General features: G+C 36.7%; 1 protein-coding gene across 2 annotated transcripts in view; it reads left to right on the top strand.

Annotated features, from left to right (window-relative positions):
- PRTG (protogenin) overlaps window positions 1-11,265 on the top strand; it is a 156,826-nt gene extending 145,561 nt beyond the window's left edge. For both annotated transcript variants that reach the window (XM_044925046.2, XM_025295631.3), the window contains 2 exons: window positions 2,029-2,133; window positions 2,617-11,265. In XM_044925046.2, coding sequence (XP_044780981.1) covers window positions 2,029-2,133; window positions 2,617-3,021 — 510 coding nt within the window. In that variant the 3' untranslated portion in view covers window positions 3,022-11,265. The remainder of the gene's footprint in view (window positions 1-2,028; window positions 2,134-2,616) is intronic.
- The last annotated feature ends 8,408 nt before the right edge of the window (window positions 11,266-19,673 follow it).

Here is a 19,673-nt window from a genome sequence, read left to right as displayed (position 1 = left end):
CCACATAATGAAATGTGAAACCATTTCACTCAGATTCTTCCTTGCATAAAATTTGGGGAGAAGAAGATAGGGTAGATAAAAGAATAAAAGATGAAAAAGATAAATAAAAAATGAGCAAGTAGCCTGAATTCAGTTAGTTTGGATCATATTGAGCTGAGATATTGCAAATAAGGGCACCAAGGTTATCAGTCCATATTTACTATAATTTGGATTGTTCTGGGTATACTGGATGGAACATTTTTTATTAATCCATTCTAAATTTAGTTTATTTGATTTTAGAACTAAATGGAGATTCAGAATATTCCAGATGTAAATTACATTTTAAAAAATATGAAGTATCTGAATAGGTGTTTTAAGATCCTTCTCTTCATGGCCTTAGGAAGTTGGATACAGTAAAGAAATGTCATTGGAGGATGTCATTTCATGTCCTTTCCACTGCGGGTAGTAGTGGTACAGTGATAAGCATTATGAACACCAACTGAGAATTATTTTTAGTCACATTGCAGCATTAGATATTGTGCATTATTAAATAGTTCTCATAACCAGCATGTTATAAATAAAGTATCTGCAGACTGTAACCCAGCTCAAGCCAGTCCGTGGCCTGTTTTTATATGGCCATCCTGAGCTAAGTATAATTTCTACATTTTTAAAGGATAGTTTGGGGATGACAAAAAAGGAGGAAGAGAAAATGAAACAGAGGCCATGTGTGTTCTGCAAAACCTAAGACATTTACTATCTGCCCTTTTATGAAAAAAGTGCCAAATCCTGTCATACATTCTTCTTATCTAACCCTTCCCCAAAATCTAGAATATCAAAAATATAACAGAATTTTAGGAAGTTTCAATATTAAATTTTATACAATTAAATTTAACAAATGCAGTTTACATGTATTTAGCTATCACGGTGCTATATATGATACATACAATGGGTAAATAATAGTGAATTGATTGTTGCTATTCCTGTTTTCTGTTTTGTTACAACTTAATTTAGCTTTTATTATCTGATACAAACATAAGCCATTTAACTTATTTCAAACTAATCTAGAACATCAGAACCTAAAACTTTTAAATAAGCACAAAACTACTAAAATACACTATTGTTCTGTTATTATTAACTCAGAACTAGACATGAGAAAGGATTGAGGAGAAGTGAAAAGGGGAGGAAGACATGGGAAAGAGAGAGAATCTAAAGTGAAGGAGGCAGAGCACAGTTGGGGGCCTGAGTGAAGCAGAGGCCAGTTTAGAGGCCAGGTCTCTGACTTCCCTTGGATTATTAGCCCAAGAGTTGATCCCCTGTTTATTGTCATTTTGTTGAGGGTATGCAGGTTCATTAAAAAAAAAAAAAATTATAGCACTTTAAAAAATTGATTATTTTTGACTGCTCTGGGCCTTCAATTGCTGCATGCAGGCTTCCTCTAGTTGTAGCAAGCAGGGGCTGCTCTCTGGTTGTGGTGTGTGGGCTTCTCATTGTGGTAGCTTTTCTTGTTGCAGAGCATAGGCTCAAGGCTCGCTCACAGGCTTCAGGAGTTGTGGCTCGCAGGCCTTAGAGCACAGGCTCAGTAGTTGTTCTGCAGCATGTGGGATCTTCCCAGACCAGGAATCAAACCTGTGTCCCCTGCATTGGCAGGCAGATTCTTAGCCACTGGACCACTAGGGAAGCCCTATGAGTCTATTTTTATCGCCTAAATACTTTATAAATTTTTCAGTCATGTGGAAAATTTGAAAAATAATAAATGCACAAATAATTGTCAGTATCTTTTCATAATTCTGTATTTCTTCTATATATTTTTGTTCTTCCTGTCATTTGAAAATAAATTTTGGGATTATTACACTTCACTCCAAATACTTCAGCATCTCTCTCTTAGGAATAAACTTATTATATCTTTTTTATCACTAACAAATACCCCATATTTGTTGTGTGCCACTGTGTAAAAGAAGAAATAATAATATCTGTGATCATATTTTTCTTTTAACATTTTAAAATTTTGTGTACTTGTAATAAACTGAAATTTTCCTTTTATATCTACAGGGAGGAACTGACCTGATAATTAATAGCTATGGTCCTATAATTAAAAACACCCCTAAGAAAAAATGGCTCTTTTTCCAAGATTCTAAGAAGATAAAAGCTGAGCAGGTAACTCCCCTAAATGGGGAAACTCTTTCAATACTCATGGTGTGTAAGAAGATAATTTTAAAAAGAGGAAAATGTAAATGAGTGTTGTTTTTTTTTAACTTCGGGATTCTTTCTGGATATGATTTTATTAATTTGGGGCATGACTCTATGGAAAGCCATGGGGATTGATGATTGACATGACAGTTGGAATTGTAATCAGAGCTGTGGTTTTCAGTGGGAGCTGGGGAATAGTGGAGAAAGGGATGAGGCAGGAGCCTGCATCCAAACCACTGAAGAAGCCTTCTGACACTTCACTTGCCCCAGTAATTCTGATGTGTTCCCACTGCTCGGAGAACCATTGACAGTTCCTTCGTGATGATGAGCTTTTCACCCACATACTCCATCAATTTGCTATCTCAGAATATATGAAATATGTAAAACCAGATTTATTATTTTTCAGAGCACTCTGTTATCACTGATGGTGTTTTATGTATTTTTACCTAGCCTCAAAGAAGATTTACTCAAGCGGTCTGCCTTTACCAGCCAGGCACTACCATACTAATCAGCGATGAAGACTCCCCCAGCTCCCCAGGTCAGACAGCCAGCTTCCCAAGACCCTTTGTTGTTGCAGCTGATACTGAGCATTCAGCCAACAGTGAAGGCAGCCACGAAACTGGGGATTCTGGAAGGTTCTCCCATGAGTCCAACGATGAAATACACCTGTCCTCAGTTATAAGTACCACACCCCTAACCCCAAGTTCCTTCACCGGCAGCGATTTGGGTGGGGACCCCTTGGTGAGAAAGTGTGAAGAGACTGCAGTGCGGTCGGGTGCTGAGCAAACTTCCTCTTCAGTTTCTCAGCCAGCCCCTGCCAGGCTTTGCTTTGAGAAAAAGGATTTTCCAATCTAGACAGCCACATCCAGGTATTCTCACCTTTAAGTCTGTTCGAAGGACAATGAACAGGGAGCCAAAGCCTTTTGTGAAACTCTTGGTATCTTGGTATCTTATTGGGTATCTCACCTTTTTTGAATGTTTTTTTTTTTTTTTAAATCTTTAAGCTCACGTATTTTGAATGTTTCATTGTCAGCAATGTGAAAAGACAGTCAAGGTGTTTGACTGGATTATAAAATATATCACTGGAGCAAAGGGAAGACTTTTGAAAGCCCCTTTGCTGACTATCTACCTCAGTTTGCCAGAGGGCAAACTCAGAAGACAACTTGGTTACCTCATTCGTTGTGGTAGTTAATCTCAGCTGCATAAACGATGATACTTCCTAGTAGCGTTTTGTTTTCAGTTGCTGTATGTGTCATGTGTGTGATCCAAGGAGTCATATAGGTAGGTGAGTAAGAATGTTTATTTGAAGCTCTGAGTTAAAGCAATAACAAGAAACTGACCTCTGCATGGGGTTTGGATCATTTAACACCTTTAGCTATGAGGACTGAAACCACTGAGAAGAGAAAAGTGGGCTGTTGACTCTACTGAATGACCAGCACAGAAAAAAGTCTATCTCTTCTGAGAACAGAACTGTTCAGTAGCATACAGGGGACCCTCTTATATCAAGGGCTTCTGTGTTGTGGGCATTAGAGTCCGAGTGCTTTATCTGCTGTGTCCCACACCTCAGCCTGCCTGGAAGCCGTGCCTTTTCAACCTGTTCCTTTGCCTGACGGTTGGCCAAAGTCTGCACTGTCTTAGTTTGCAAAGCATCCTCAACATTTTCAGAATTAGTTGCAAAAGGCCTTGCAGAAAACAGATTTTTAAAGAAAATAAGTTAGAGTTTGTGGTTTTCTTTTGTATAAATCCCAGCTTGGTGACCCAGGTCTCCTGCATTGCAGGCGGATCCTTTAGCATCTGAGCCACCAGGGAAGCCCAAGAGGGGTAAAAAAAAAAAAGTTTCATTAAATATTAATAATGAGGATAAATGCAACAGTAGACAGTAAAATGAACTTGAGGTTATCACGGCAACAGTGCCTTCCATTATATATTACGAAGTTCTTTGCCTTATACTTTTTTAATATTCATGAAGTTGTTCAGGATAAGAGTACCAAAAGTTGCCTTAAGAGTTTCTTGGATTTCATCAATAACTGTTTTAATGTACAGTATTTTATAAAAGTATTTGGGTTTGTTTTCATACAGGTTTTGTTTAGGGATAAGTATTCTGAGCTCTACTAACTTGTTTGTATTTTCTTGAATTCTTAAGAGAATTTGGTACTCTGTTTAATCTTCCTTCAGTGTTGATGCTGTGAAGGAGGAATGCTAACTCCAGTAGTAAGTTAATCCTCTTGCTGGTTTGAAATCCATAAACTGTTTACTTAGCCACACAGATAGGCCTTCTCTGAGTTTTAAGACGGTTACCTATTAGGTGCCCAGCAGTGGGAGATGAAAAAGAATTAAACCCATGGTGTAGAGAGGGGATCCCCTTATCCTTTAAAAAATATTTCTTCAAATTATCTGGAACTGACTTTTGAGCCTCTTTTTAAAAGGAATCTTTACCCTCCTTGAAACCTTTGTTTATAGACTGGGATGAGGTCATGTTAAATGGTGTTCTAAAGACAAAAAATATTATTGGATAATAGTCCCATCTCTGTCATCTTCTTTCCCAGTATCTGGTGATACAACATTTTTTGGTTGTTTTTCAATCTGTAGTTTTGTGCCAAATTCAATGTGCTCAGAAGCAGACCACCATTAAGTGCCAGTTAATGCAGTTCTGAACTAAATTCACAGTCCTCCATTTAGTTATCTAAGTATGGGCTTCGTGGCGAAACAAAAAAGCAGAGCTTTAGGTGAACAATCTGAGGCAAGGAAAAATGCTGCTCCTGCCTTTATAGCTCCTGTTTATACTACCTCCTTTTAAAGTTATTCTAGTGTTATTTTTTTTTTCCTGTACTCAGGGAATATTTTGTTACTTTTGAGCTGCCTCATGGAAGCATGGGCAAATTGACAGGGTATATCTTTGTGGGCTTGTAAGTAGAAAGTATGTGGGGCCAACTTTTATCAGTATCTAAAACGAAGGCGTACAATGAGTTCATTTTATTTTTTTTAAACTTTTGTTAAAAGGCAAACAAAATCTATAAAGTTGAAACATCATCCATCCTGTTTAGGAGGCTATTCATTTGAGTCATTTTAAAAGCCTAAAATTGATAATTTGAAGTCTTTAAGGAAAGTATTTTTTTGTTTTTGATGAATAGGCCCATAGTTATTGTAGATCTTTAGGCTGTAACTATTTGCTAATTATTTACCAGTATGTTTTTTACTCTTTCACCTTTTCATTTTGTTCTTGTATAAGATTTTTTCATAATAATCTTGTTACCAAAGAAGTTTCAGTAGAGAGTGAAAATTCAACTATGATTTCCCTCCAAATTGAATTAACTAGAAACATCTATAGGTATGAAGCTTATACAAGTAGTTACTAACCCAGAATAATAGGGGATATATTGATCGTTATAGTTAATTAGACTAGTAATTTTAACTACCTTATTGTTACCAGAGCATTTAAAAGTTCTTCACCAGCAGATAGTTCCAAAGAATTTCAAGTGTAATTTTTTTTCTTCAGCAAGTAAATCTTCAGCTATACAGTATTATGGTATTTTGAAATTGTTGAAACTACTTGTTGGAGAGGAAAAAAAATCTTTTCACCAAAGACAAATATTTTAGTATCATTGAATAAGATATTTAGTATACACCAAAGACTTCCTTTTACTTGGCCAAAGCTAGCTTCTTTGAAGTCTTAAGTATGAAATTGTAACTGAAATGTGAAGGTTCTCATTCATCTTTCACAGTGGTGTTACTTCATCGTGTTTCACTCTGAAGGAGCTAATATGCAAATAGTAACTATTTTCTTTTCCAAAGACTTATTTGCTATAAGTACTAATACATGCATGTCATTTTTATGCCAAATATTACAAGATTCTGCTCATCAGTATTTTCGTACCAAAGACCATTTAAGTATATAGATTAGCCTGTAAGTAAGTAAAGATGAGCAGATTTGAGATAAATTTATTTAGAGGCTGATAGAGACTCTAGCTTTAGTAGCAAAGGGTATCAAAGGGCTAAGTTTACATAATTAAAAGCAATACAGTTATATTGGTATTTATCAGTGTTTTAATTCATGTGCTTTTTATCAGCAAGTTTTTAAAAAACCAAAGATAAATTTAAGGTTTCCTCCACATATAGGCAGATTTAGTTGTACATTTAACTGTTGTTTCTTGTTTCTATGTCAACCAAACTTTTTTCTCCAGAACTCAGTCTGTATACAAACAGCATACAAAGGGACTTTCCATTGAATCTGCTGATTCAACCACAGGATGTTTTTGCCAAATGATGTGATACTTTCCTAAGCACCTTGAGTGTGGGATGTCAACAGAAATATCAGCAGGCTCTTCCATTGCGGGGCATTGTGGCAACCCCTGAATCAGCCTGTGTAGCCTTCCTCCTGCTTAAAGCATTACCTGGTTTACTCTGAAGGCTTGAGGCAGTCACTTAATAACAAGGATGTTCTCATGTCTGGGGAGCAATGGGATATAACAAGGAAATGAATCATTTCAATTTTCAAGTGGCTGTTCTTTGATAGATGTGCTCTTTGAAGTTGTTCGTAAATTGACATATTTTAATTGCAGCAAGGGAGCTTGCTATTTCAAACTTCAGTGGAACCATGGGTAAAACAAATATCTTGTTCATGAAATACAGAGCTTTATATTTTGATTAGCTTAAAAGTAAGGACACAACTTTATCCACTAAGTGGCTTTAAAAAATTAGCTTTGGCACATCAGGGAAATTAGATCCTTGGGGAAGTGCTTTTTATTTGCCTTAGCTTCAAACAAGAGTGGTGCCAACCTTGGGAACAGTGACAGTGATTTGCATTGGTTTGTCTTGGCTTTGTTAAGGACATCGTGCTTGCCCATGTTGATGACTCAGGGTCATTGTTCAGGTCCATGAAGACACCTTTGGAGACAATTGAGTCTCACAAAAAAGATGGATTTTAAAGGTTTTTTTTTTTAATGCTAGAATATCCAGATGTGGTTCCACCTCTGCAGTGGCTGTCATGATTCACATATACATTTATATTTCATTGAATGTAAAATTTTAATAGTGAATGTAAAAAAAAAAAAGTTCCAGAATATTGAAAGAGTCATGATTTAAGACTAAACATGTATTCTGTAGATTTTGTTTCTGACAGTTTGCCACGTGGGTCTCTGATAAAACTGCTTTGGTTTAATGGTCATAATTTCTGTGAGCACAGAATAGAGGGTTCTGGAGATCACCAAACACAATCAGTTGTCTAATTGTGAATTTTATTGATGTTTAGAAGGACACATACATAGAATTGTGTGAAGCTGATTTATGCTCAGGATGTAAGATTGCAGGCTAATGCAATGTGTATGTTTGTAGGCTTTAATCTTCTCAGGCGATTTCCCCTGGTAAGCTTTTGAAAGTGTTTAAGATTAACATGACAGTCTTGCATTTTTACCAGACAAATACTGTATTATTTTCTTGCTACCGCTATAATAAATTACCACAAAGAAGGCCTTAAAGCAACACAGATTTATTATCTTACAGTTCTGTAGGTCAGAAGTCTGACACAGGTCTCAATGGGATAAAATCAAAGTTCATTTCCTTGTCTTTTCTGGCTTTTAGAAGTTGTAGATCCCACCCTCTGTCTTCAAAGTCAGCTACATAGCAGCTCTCTTGACCCACTTCCATTAACATATCTCTTTTTCTGACCCTAACCAGGAAAGGCTCTCGAATGTTAAGGACTCACTTGATAAGATGGGGCCCATTTGGATAAACCAGGGTACTCTCTCCATCTGAAAATTCTTAACTTAATCACATTCTTAGTGTCTTTTTTTGCCCTGTCTGGTAACATACTCAGAATCCTGGGATTTAAGCGTGTACTTCTGTGGGTGGCCATTATTTTGCTTACAACAGGTACATTATTTCTGTAGAACTCTGATCCCCATAAAATGCCTATTGCATTACAGAAATTGGAAGTGTGAAGTCATGTGTCCCTTGGGGATCTTCAGTATTTCAAAGGTATGAAAACCTTGGCTTATCGCCTATCAAATGTACACATTAAGCTTTCTCTAAATCACTTGCAAAAGCAATTCAACTTTAAACTTTTTGAATATGTGAATTAACATCTCAGTTCCATCTGTTTAACAGCAAAGTTTCCTAATATTTGGCTCTAACTTTACGGAATTTCATCAGAAATTTTTGAAACCTGTTCTTATTATAGTTGAGCTTTGTCCTTTTCTCTCAAGTGATTGTTAGGGTAGAGTGGAGGAAAACACCTCAAACATAGGAATTCAGGGTAGATGAACAGAATTATGCTCAAATTCATTCTTCATTTTCTTTTAAAAGCATTTTGCAACATGCACGCCTTCTGACTTTTAAGTCAGGCTTATTTCTTCAGCTTCACAAGCCACTGTTTGGTTTTCAATTTGATACAGCTTCTTGATTTTCCATGAGCCTCAGCTAGAGCCTCCACTTAACCTTATCAGCAGGTACAACTCCTGGGAAATTTTATCTTTCTTGTAATTCTTCTTTGATGTCAGTTGTTCCTTTTCCTAGAAAGCTTTAGATTCCACTGCTGTAGTTTGTTGTGATTCCTAGGTCATGTCAATCAAGCCTTCTTTCAGATATGAAGGATAATTTATAATTCTGTTCTAAGTTTTAGCATTTCTTCAATGAACAAGATAAAGCTTTCTCCTTTAAGAGGTAGAGCCTGTGATGATGAGTAAGGTTAAGAGTGCTGGTCATTTTTCAGCCACTTTTGATTCTATTCCTTAGAAAAGGAAGTGCCATTTACTGAGCATATGTGATGTGCCATAAACATGCTTCAGCCATGCATATTGCTACATCTGCAGAGTAAATAGTATCCCCATTTTAGAGATCAGGAAGTAGTTTAAAATGTCTGACTTGCCAAAGATCACAGCTAGTATGCTGCTTAGCCAAGACACAAACCCAAGTTGGTCCAACTGCATCATTTACAGTATCTGTACTGTGATACATCATCTCAGCCAAGACATGATATTTAATTACCTAGGCTTATGGTACCTTCCACTCTGTCAACACAACCTGTCCACATAGTCATAGCCAACCAACAGAGAGAAGTCTGTCTTACTTACATCCATATATTCACAGGGGTTTAGAGGGGCTATAACTCACTCTTTGTCATCTCCTAACCACCCTTCTTTTCTCCTTGAAACCTTCAATTTCTCTTAGTCAGAACTGAGTGTGAAAGCTGATATGGTTTTTTGGGAGCGGTTTTTTGGAGCCCTTAACTATTCAAGCACTTCTTTATTAGACTAGGTGTTCAGAATTAAATTTTTATTTTTTGTAATTTTCCTCTTGTCCCCAAATCTAAGTAGAAATTTATTAACTGGAAAAAGCCAGACCTGTAACCAGTCATCCCTGTTTTGTTAGATCTGAAGAGCATAGGTGTTATTTGAATTCAACCTAATTAATATAGGAGGGAGAAAAGTTGAAGGAGAATCATATAGTAGAACAAGTATAACGTTAGTCTTTGGCACACCTAAATTCTAGTCCTTGACCATTTTGAAAATTGGTAGGAAAAAAATCCTTAACTCATTTTTTGTTCCTTTTATTCCATACTTTGTTGTGCAGAATGAAACAGTGGTACTTTGAAAACTTTAAAGTATAAATAATTAGAACCCTAAAGTCATTTCTATTCAGCTATGAAACATATCTTAATAGCTTTTTCTTTCTTTACCTGGCAGCCTTTCCAATTACATTTGCCTGTGCTAAAATGAAAAATGCTTTCATTTTCTGTATACTCACCAAAAAAAAAAACTACCAGAAGAAAGCAGGGGATAAAAGATGTAGACAGGGATTTGAACACTCATCTTTAATGTAGGTAAATCTATATGCTGAGCAGGGGGATTTACAGTGCTTTTGAAAGTACTAAACATGAAATTGTCTTACCCTAATTTAAATCTTTTATTTTTTGATATCTTGGCTTTTAAAGAATTAGGGAGAGTGTCAAATATCCCCAGAGGGATAGATGGGTAAGGACAGAGTGCATTTTTAGGATTCTTCTCTAACAGATCTACTTTTTCAAGATAATGGGGCATTTCCAAATTTCTTTAAACTGTTTGGAATAAATTTTAGGGTAAGACATACTGGCATCTAATTCTAGTTTATTCAAGTCAACCTTTAAGGCTTATTGACTAGAATTACATGATTACCTTTTTTTAGAGAAAGAAAATATTTTACCTAACTTTCTTGAACCAGCAAATATCACTCAGTATAATCCATGAGATTCTGAACACCTTTCTTGATTTACTCGTTTGTATCTTGTAAGTAGTTCATGGTATATAGACATAGTCTTAATTTACAGATTTTATCTTTAAAATTTATGTTACAGAAGTTTGTTTTTATTTAAAACTATCAGAACTCAGGACTATCTTTAAAAATAACAGCAAAGAATACTTAAAAATTTTTACCTGAAACATTTTTCTCCCTTTTACCACATTCTTTATTCTGTTTGCAAATGAAAATGATTACCAATGATTTAACATGAGCCTGTTAAAGAAATTTGCAAAGCCTTAATTCACACACATTGCCTTAGCCTGTCAGTAGACTAGAGGACATATATTAAGTTTGTCTTTCTGTTGCTGTTGTTGGACAATATTTTATGTCTGTGTATGTGCGATTTTTTTTTTCTATTTTCTTCAAAGATGTGAATTAAATGAAAGTGTGGGAGCCAGCTGTATATTGTTTCATGTCATGGGTGTTCTGGATCCTTTCACTCTGTATACCATTTTCTTGTAAGGGCAGCATTTGCAGACTAGCTAATGGACTCTAGAGCTGAGCTATTTTAATTTTATACTTGACTCAGGGGATCAGCTCTGTGAATTCCATTGCATGAAGAAAGCAAATGTTTGCCTTGATTTTGAATGTACCTTTTTAATGTCTTCTTAAAACATATTTTGCTTAATAATGTGGGTTTGTTTTCTTTTTCTAGCATCATAGTAAATATTGCCTACTACTTTTCCCATCCTCAGGATAGTTTATATACTACCCTACAGGTCATGCCAAAAATGAATAAAAGTTTAAATGTCAAAATGTTTATGAAACTGCTGTCTAAATACTGATTGATTGCACAGTTTAAATAAAATTTTTTCTTAGTTAATAAAAAAAGACATGTTTTCTTTTACTTTTCACTTTTCTTTTGGGTGATAGAGAATGAAAACTTTGAGTTTATGAAGTGATGGCTTTCATATCCTCCTATGGGATGATTATAGAGTCTACTCCAAGCAGTAGGAATAGAGCTGGGAGAAATATCAATAACCTCAGATATGCAGATTATACCACTCTAATGGGAGAAAGCAAAGAGAAACTAAAGAACCTCTTAATGAGGGTGAAAGAAGAGAGTGAAAAAGCTGGCTTAAAACTCAGCATTAAAAAACCGAAGATCATGGCATCTGATCCCATCACTTCATGGCAAGTAGATGGGGAAAGGGGGAAACAGTGACAGATTTTATTTTCTTGGGCTCCAAAATCACTACAGATGGTGACTGCAGCCATGATATTAAAAGACGCTTGTTCCTTGGAAGAAAAGCTATGACAAACCCAGATGGAATATTAAAAAGCAAAGACATTACTTTGTTGACAAAGATCCATATAGTCAAAGCTATGGTTTTTCCAGTAGTCATGTGTGGATGTGAGAGCTGGACTATAAAGAAAGCTGAGTGCCAAAAAATTGATGCTTTTGAACTGTGGCCTTGGGAAGACTCTTGAGATCCCTTGGACTGCAAGGAGATCCAACCAGTCAATCCTAAAGGAAATCAGACCTAAATACTCATTTGAAGGACTGATGCTGAAGCTCCAATACTTTGGCTACCTGATGCGAAGAGCTGACTGGAAAAGACCCTGATGCTGGGAAAGATTGAGGATAGGAGGATAAGGGGGCATCAGAGGACAAGATGGTTGGATAGTATCACTGACTCATTGGACATGAGTTTGAGCAAACTTCTGGAGATAGTGAAGGACAGGGAACCTGGCATGCTACAGTCCATAGGGTCATAAAGAGTTGGATATGACTTAGCAACTGAACAACAACAGCAAGGCGTCTTAGAATTGTTTTCATCTGGCATTTATTGAATAGCAACAAGGAAAGAGCAATTTTCCCTTTCTAGTAGATGACTGCTTACCTTAGAAATAAATAGCCTAAAAGCTATGATTCATCCAGATAGACACATTTCTAATTCAGTTAAAATTGTTTTTTAATATTATAAAAAATGATTGAGAAATATTGAAAGTCCTTCCACTTAAAAAATCTAAAAATAACAGGTAAAATATGACCCAAACAAACTTTGTAAGATAGCTGAATTATTTTTTAAAAAATCTCCCAATTTGGGTAATGAAAGGGGGACTGAAAAATAGAATAGTAGCTTATCGAAGGAAATGGCAACCCACTCCAGTGTTCTTGCCTGGAGAATCCCAGGGACGGGGAACCTTGCTGGGCTGCCGTCTGTGGGGTCGCACAGAGTTGGACATGATTGAAGTGACTTAGCAGCAGCAGCGGCGGCAGCAGCAGCAGCTTATCGAAATGACATTGTGCTGACTGTGGAGGACATGAAAGAAAGAAAACATAAGAGAACAAGAAACTATATCAAAAAATAAGAAAAGTGAAAGTCACTCAGTCGTGTCTGACTCTTTGCAACCCCATGGCCTATACAGTCCATGGAATTCTCCAGGCCATACTGGAGTGGGTAGCCATTCCCTTCTCCAGGGGATCTTCCCAACCCAGGGATTGAACCCAGGTATCCTGCGTTGTAGGTGGGTTCTTTACAAGTTCAGCCACAAGGGAACAAGTACATTAAAAAGATAAATGAATAGATTTCCCAGAAATTACAAAAAAAAATAGTTGTTGAATTTTTGAAAATCCATTTAACAGCATATCAGCTACATTGAATATTCTAAAACTGGAAGATGTAAGGAAATTGTCCAGGATGCAACACAATAGATAAATAGAAAATAGAAATAAACAGAAGATTCAGCATATATCTGACAGTCATTCTAAAGTGAAAGAATGAAGGCTAAGCAATTTTCAAAAAGAATATGACTAAATTTATGAAATCCTTGGATTCAGGAAGCATAATCCTCAGTCTAAAAATAAAAAAATCTACAGCAAGATGTCTTTCTTTTCATATTAAGAAAGTCTTGAGTTGTATTCAGAATTTTATCAAAGGCTCTAATGAGAGTAAAAGAAGAAAGTGATTATCTCACATTCAATTGTAAGGACTCTTGCAATAGTGAAAGCACACAGACTATAACAATCTTGAATGTATGAAATGCAGTTAAAATACACAAAAATACCATAAAGGCTTTGGATCAAAAGGAGATAGTCTGAATATCTGCAAAGTCTCTCCAATCCAACGACTCCAGTAGTCATTGTTCTGTTTTCCCCAATTCTAACCTAGAACTCTTGAAAGATGATGCTGTGAAAGTGCTGCACTCAATATGCCAGAAAATTTGGAAAACTCAGCAGTAGCCACAGGACTGGAAAAGGTCAGTTTTCATTCCAATCCCAAAGAAAGGCAATGCCAAAGAATGCTCAAACTACTGCACAATTGGACTCGTCTCACACACTAGTAAAGTAATGCTCAAAATTCTCCAAGCCAGGCTTCAGCAATACGTGAACCGTGAACTTCCAGATGTTCAAGCTGGTTTTAGAAAAGGCAGAGGAACCAGAGATCAAATTGCCAACATCCACTAGATCATGGAAAAAGCAAGAGAGTTCCAGAAAAAGATCTATTTCTGCTTTATTGACTATGCCAAAGCCTTTGACTGTGTGGATCACAATAAACTGTGGAAAATTCTGAAAGAGATGGGAATACCAGACCACCTGATCTGCCTCTTGAGGAATTTGTATGCAGGTCAGGAAGCAACATGGACATAGAACTGGACATGGAACAACAGACTGGTTCCAAATAGGAAAAGGAGTACATCAAGGCTGTATATTGTCACCCTGCTTATTTAACTTATATGCAGAGTACATCATGAGAAATGCTGGACTGGAAGAAACGTAAGCTGGAATCATGATTGCTAAGAGAAATATCAATAACCTCAGATATGCAGGTGACACCACCCTTATGGCAGAAAGTGAAGAGGAACTAAAAATCCTCTTGATGAAAGTGAAAGAGGAGAGTGAAAAAGTTGGCTTAAAGCTCAACATTCAGAAAACAAAGATCATGGCATCCGGTCCCATCACTTCATGGCAAATAGATGGGGAAACAGTGGAAACAGTGTCAGACTATTTTTGAGGGCTCCAAAATCACTGCAGATGGTGACTGCAGCCATGAAATTAAAAGACGCTTACTCCTTGGAAGGAAAGTTATGACCAACCTAGATAGCATATTGAAAAGCAGAGACATTGCTTTGCCAACAAAGGTCCATCTGGTCAAGGCTATGGTTTTTCCAGTGGTCATGTATGGATGTGAGAATTGGATTGTGAAGAAAGCTGAGCACCGAAGAATTGATGCTTTTGAACTGTGGTGTTGGAGAAGACTCTTGAGAGTCCCTTGGACTGCAAGGAGATCCAACCAGTCCATTCTAAGGAGATCAGCCCTGGGATTTCTTTGGAGGGAATGATGCTGAAGCTGAAACTCCAGTACTTTGGCCACCTCATGCGAAGAGTTGACTCACTGGAAAAGACTCTGATGCTGGGAGGGATTTGGGGCAGGAGGAGAAGGGGACAACAGAGGATGAGATGGCTGTATGGCATCACTGACTTGATGGACGTGAGTTTGAGTGAACTCCGGGAGTTGGTGATGGACAGGGAGGCCTGGCGTGCTGCGATTCATGGGTCGCAAAGAGTCGGACATGACTGAGCGACTGAACTGAACTGAACCTAGAACTCTGGACAAAACAAACAATACAAAAAACTTCTCTAGGCAAAGGAGTCTCTGCTGCTGCTGTTTAGTTGCTAAGTTGTGTCCGACTTTTTGCAACCCCATGGACTGTAGCCTTCCAGGATCTAGTCCATGGGGTTTTCCAGGCAGGAATACTCGAGTGGATTGCCATTTTCTTCTCCCACATCAAGATGTGAATTTGGTGAACTGCAGAACATCAAAGACAAAGATAAGAATTTAAAGGAAGTTAGAGGGAAAAAATGATTAATAGATTTCACTAAGAAGATTTCTCAATAAAAGAAGCAAGAAGATGGTGGGATAATATCTTCAAGACATCACACACAAAAAATAACTACAGTGTGGAATTATAGAACTCCATACTGTAGAGAAGTGTATATGAGAAGAAGCTACAATAAGCAGGAGATACCAATCAAAAAGATAATGAGCTACTACCCGATATCTACTAGGATGACTAAAAAGATCATAACAAGTGTTGACAAGAATGTGGAGAAATTAGGACCCTTTCAGATTGCTGGTGGGAATGTAAAAGGTATAGCCTCTAAACTACTTAGTTTAGCAGTTCCTCAGAAAGTAACATAGTGTTATCATATGACCCAGCAATTCACTCCTTAGATATATACCCAAAAGAAATAAAACATGTTCATACAAAAACTTGTACAGGCATAATCACAGCAGCAGAATTTATAATAGCCCCAAAGTGGAAAAAACCCAAATATCTACCAACTCATGACTGGATAAATGGAATGTGGTATATTAACTCAATGGACTTTATTCAGCAATATAAAGGAATTAAGTACTGTTAAATGCTATAGCAAGCATGAGTTTTTTTTTTAAATACTAAGTGAATGAAGGCAGTCTAAAAGAGCAACATGTATCTATAGAGACAAGGTAGATTGGTGTTGCAAAGGACTGGACGCTTGTAGTGAATGGGAAATGATCACTGATGGGTATGAGGTTTCTTTTGGAGAGATGGAGAATGTTCTGAAATTGATTGTGATGATGGTTGAACAATTCTATGAATATACTAAAAAAAAACAACAACTATTGAATTGTGTAATTTAAATGGCAAGGTATATGAACTACCTTTTTTCTTTTTTTGGCCACACCACATGGTATGTGGGATATTAGTTCCCTGACCAGGGATCGAACCTGTGCCCCCTGCAGTGGAAACAGAGCCTTTACTGCTGGACCACCACGGAAGTCCCTGGTACACAAGTTACATCTCAATAAAACTTTAAAAAAACTCATGATGAGCAAAGAGAGAAAGGTGGGTAAATCTAAATCAACATTGACTATATAAAACCAAAATATTACTAACAAATTTTATATTAAAACAAGGTTAAATTAAAATACTAGAAAGAGTAAACCATAAGGCTAAAAGAAAACTGAGCAGAGCCGAAGTATTCTACCATTCTTTAAAAAAAAAAAAACTATGTTAAAAATTTAAGTGCTAAAATAATAGAGAAGTTATCATTTCTAAGTCTACCAGTTTAGGTAGAAAAGGACATGAAGACACAACCAATTTAAGAGAAGACAATGAAGTAGGGGAAAAAAAGCAAAGATAACCCTGAGAAAAAGAATAGAGTAATATGGTCAGAAAAATACCATTATATCTGTAGTAAACAAATTACTCCTACTTTAAGGGTTGGATGAAAAAATCTTCCTGTATGTTGTTGCCACTTAAAACATAATGATCCCAGTCTCCCAAGGCAATAGAAATAAAAGCAAAAATAAACAAATGGAACCTAGTTAAACTTAAAAGTATTTGCACAGCAAAGGAAACCATAAACAAACAAAACAGACAACCTGTGGACTGGGAGAAAATATTTGTGAACGATTTGGCCAATAAGGACTTAATTTCCAAAATATACAAACAGCTCAGCATTACTCCAAAGAAGTAGGCAAATGGCTAACAAGAATATGAAAAGATGTTCAACATCCTGAGTCACAGGAGAAATGCAAATCAGACTACCATGAGATGCCACTTCATATCTACTACAGTGGCTATAATGAGCCCTCACACATGGCTAGTAGGAACACAAAATGGTGAAGCCAATGTGGAAAACCGTTTGGGTTCCTCAAAAAGCTAAATGTACAATTACCATATGAAAAAAAAAAAAAAGAATTACCATGTGGGCCACCTATTCTACTTCTAGGTACATACCCCCCAAAATAAAAACAAAGACTGAAACACATACTTGTACACCAGTGTTAACTGCAGGTTTATTCACAATAACTAAAGTTAGAAACAACCCGAATGTCCATCAACGAATGAATAGGTAAACAAAATGTAGTGTGTCCAGAAAATGAAATATTATTCACCCATAAAAAGACATTAAGTTCTGACACATGTTATAGCATTGATTAACCTTGAAAACAATACCAGCTCACATGAACTAGGTTAGTAGGTAGAATTGTAAATGAAGAAACTATCATTACATGCATATGACGACTGTCTACATAGGAAATCCAAGAGAAGTCTATAGACAAACCACTGGTCCAAACAGAAGATTTAAGCAAGATTCTTGGGTATAGGATCAAAATACAAAGTACAATAGAGTTCTCATTTATCAGCAACAAACCCCTACAATGTGTAATTTTTAAAGGTATAATTTACCATATCAACAGTAATTAAGGATTAAAAATATCATACCAAACATGTAAGCCTTTTACAGAGAAAATTATAAAGCTCTGATGAAGGACATATTTGAAGAACTATTTACAGAAGGAGAAAGCCCAAGTTAATGGATAGGAACATTCATTATTTTTAAAATTTCAAAACCCCCAAATAAGTCTATATACTTAAGGCAATTCAAATAAAAATCCTAAGAAGATTTCTCACAGAAATTTCCACATGAAAAAGATAATTTTGGACACCTATATAATCTAAATGAACAAAACTACAGATAAATGAACAAAACATTAAAGACCTTTTTGTAAAAAGCCCAGCAGAATCCTATATACACTTGATACTATTCTAAGCACTTGATGTACATTGACTCATTTAATCCTCAAAACAGCCCCTTGAAGATGCTATAATTGTCCCTATTGTAGGTGAGAGCGGTGAGGCCAGAAAGATCAAGGAACTCCCAGGATTATACAACAAATGCAGAAGCAGGATTTGAAGTCAGGCAACCTGGATCCAGGTGTCTTGGTACTTAACCAGTATACATACTGATTTATTTTACATGTATTTATACATATATTCAGATCAGTATAAAGAAAATTCAGTTCAGTTCAGTTGCTCAGTCGTGCCCGACTCTTTGCGACCCCATGAATCGCAGCATGCCAGGCCTCCCTGTCCATCACCAATTCCCAGAGTTCACTCAGACTCACGTTGTCCAGCCATCTCATCCTCTGTCGTCCCCTTTTACTCCTCCCCCCAATCCCTCCCAGCATCAGAGTCTTTTCCAATGAGTCACCTCTTCGCATGAGGTGGCCAAAGTACTGGAGTTTCAGCTTTAGCATCATTCCTTCCAAAGAACACCCAGGGCTGATCTCCTTTAGAATGGACTGGCTGGATCTCCTTGCAGTCCAAGGAACTCTCAAGAGTCTTCTCCAACACCACAGTTCAAAAGCATCAATTCTTTGGCGCTGAGCTTTCTTTATAGTCCAACTCTCACATCCATACATGACCACAGGAAAAACCATAGCCTTGACTAGATGGACCTTTGTTGGCAAAGCAATGTCTCTGCTTTTGAATACGCTATCTAGGTTGGCCATAACTTTCCTTCCAAGGAGTAAGCGTCTTTTAATTTCATGGCTGCAGTCACCATCTGCAGTGATTTTGGATCCCAGAAAAATAAAGTCTGACACTGTTTCCACTGTTTCCCCATCTATTTGCCATGAAGTGATGGGACCAGATGCCATGATCTTCATTTTCTGAATGTTGAGCTTTAAGCCAACTTTTTCACTCTCCTCTTTAATAATTAGTAAAACAGCCTTTTGCTCTATTAGACCCTCCCTGACTTCCTCCAATTCTTATTGCTCACTTTCTCACCCTTCTTCATTTCAAGTTCCTTCCAATTCAGTCTTATAAGAGCTATCTACTAATTTCTTTGTAAGGTGTAAACTATAAAGTGGTTAGAGCTAGGTAATATACATTTTTAATAGATAATTCTTTAAAACCAGGGCAAAAATTTTACAATCCAAAAGCATGGTGAAGTGACATCAAAATAGTGGAGGAACAAGTGGTGAGGTTGACATTTTGGGGAAAAAAGAGCCTGACTAAAATTCAAACGAATGACCATATACTCTCAAACTGTGCATGTATACATGAGTGCATATACTTATAATCTGTATGCATTGTTAATATACATTTGAATATGAAAACCTGTACTTTTACATTTTGCTTATTTTGTAACAAAAGCTATAATAAATATGGGAACTCTTGGAGCCAGGGTTCTCAATTCAGGAGAAGAAAGATACTAGGAGGGAAGGGGTAAAGACAAAGAACCATGTGAAATTGGCTTGGAATTGGAGGTATTCATATGTATTGATATGAATTCATGACTTACTGTATGTAGGTGCACCATATGAAACTGCATTTTTCCAGGGTCTATAAACAATGACACTTATTGGCAATGAGTGCGTCAAGCACTCTGTTTTTTAAATACCATTTCCCACTAAAAGGAACCAGGGGTCCTTGAGGAAAATTGCTAAATCTAG

Source organism: Bubalus bubalis, chromosome 11 (genome assembly GCF_019923935.1).
Source record: "Bubalus bubalis isolate 160015118507 breed Murrah chromosome 11, NDDB_SH_1, whole genome shotgun sequence".
In the NCBI taxonomy this organism is placed as follows: domain Eukaryota; kingdom Metazoa; phylum Chordata; class Mammalia; order Artiodactyla; family Bovidae; genus Bubalus; species Bubalus bubalis.
Note: the sequence above shows the minus strand (reverse complement) of the source record. Positions and strands in the feature narration are given on the sequence as shown.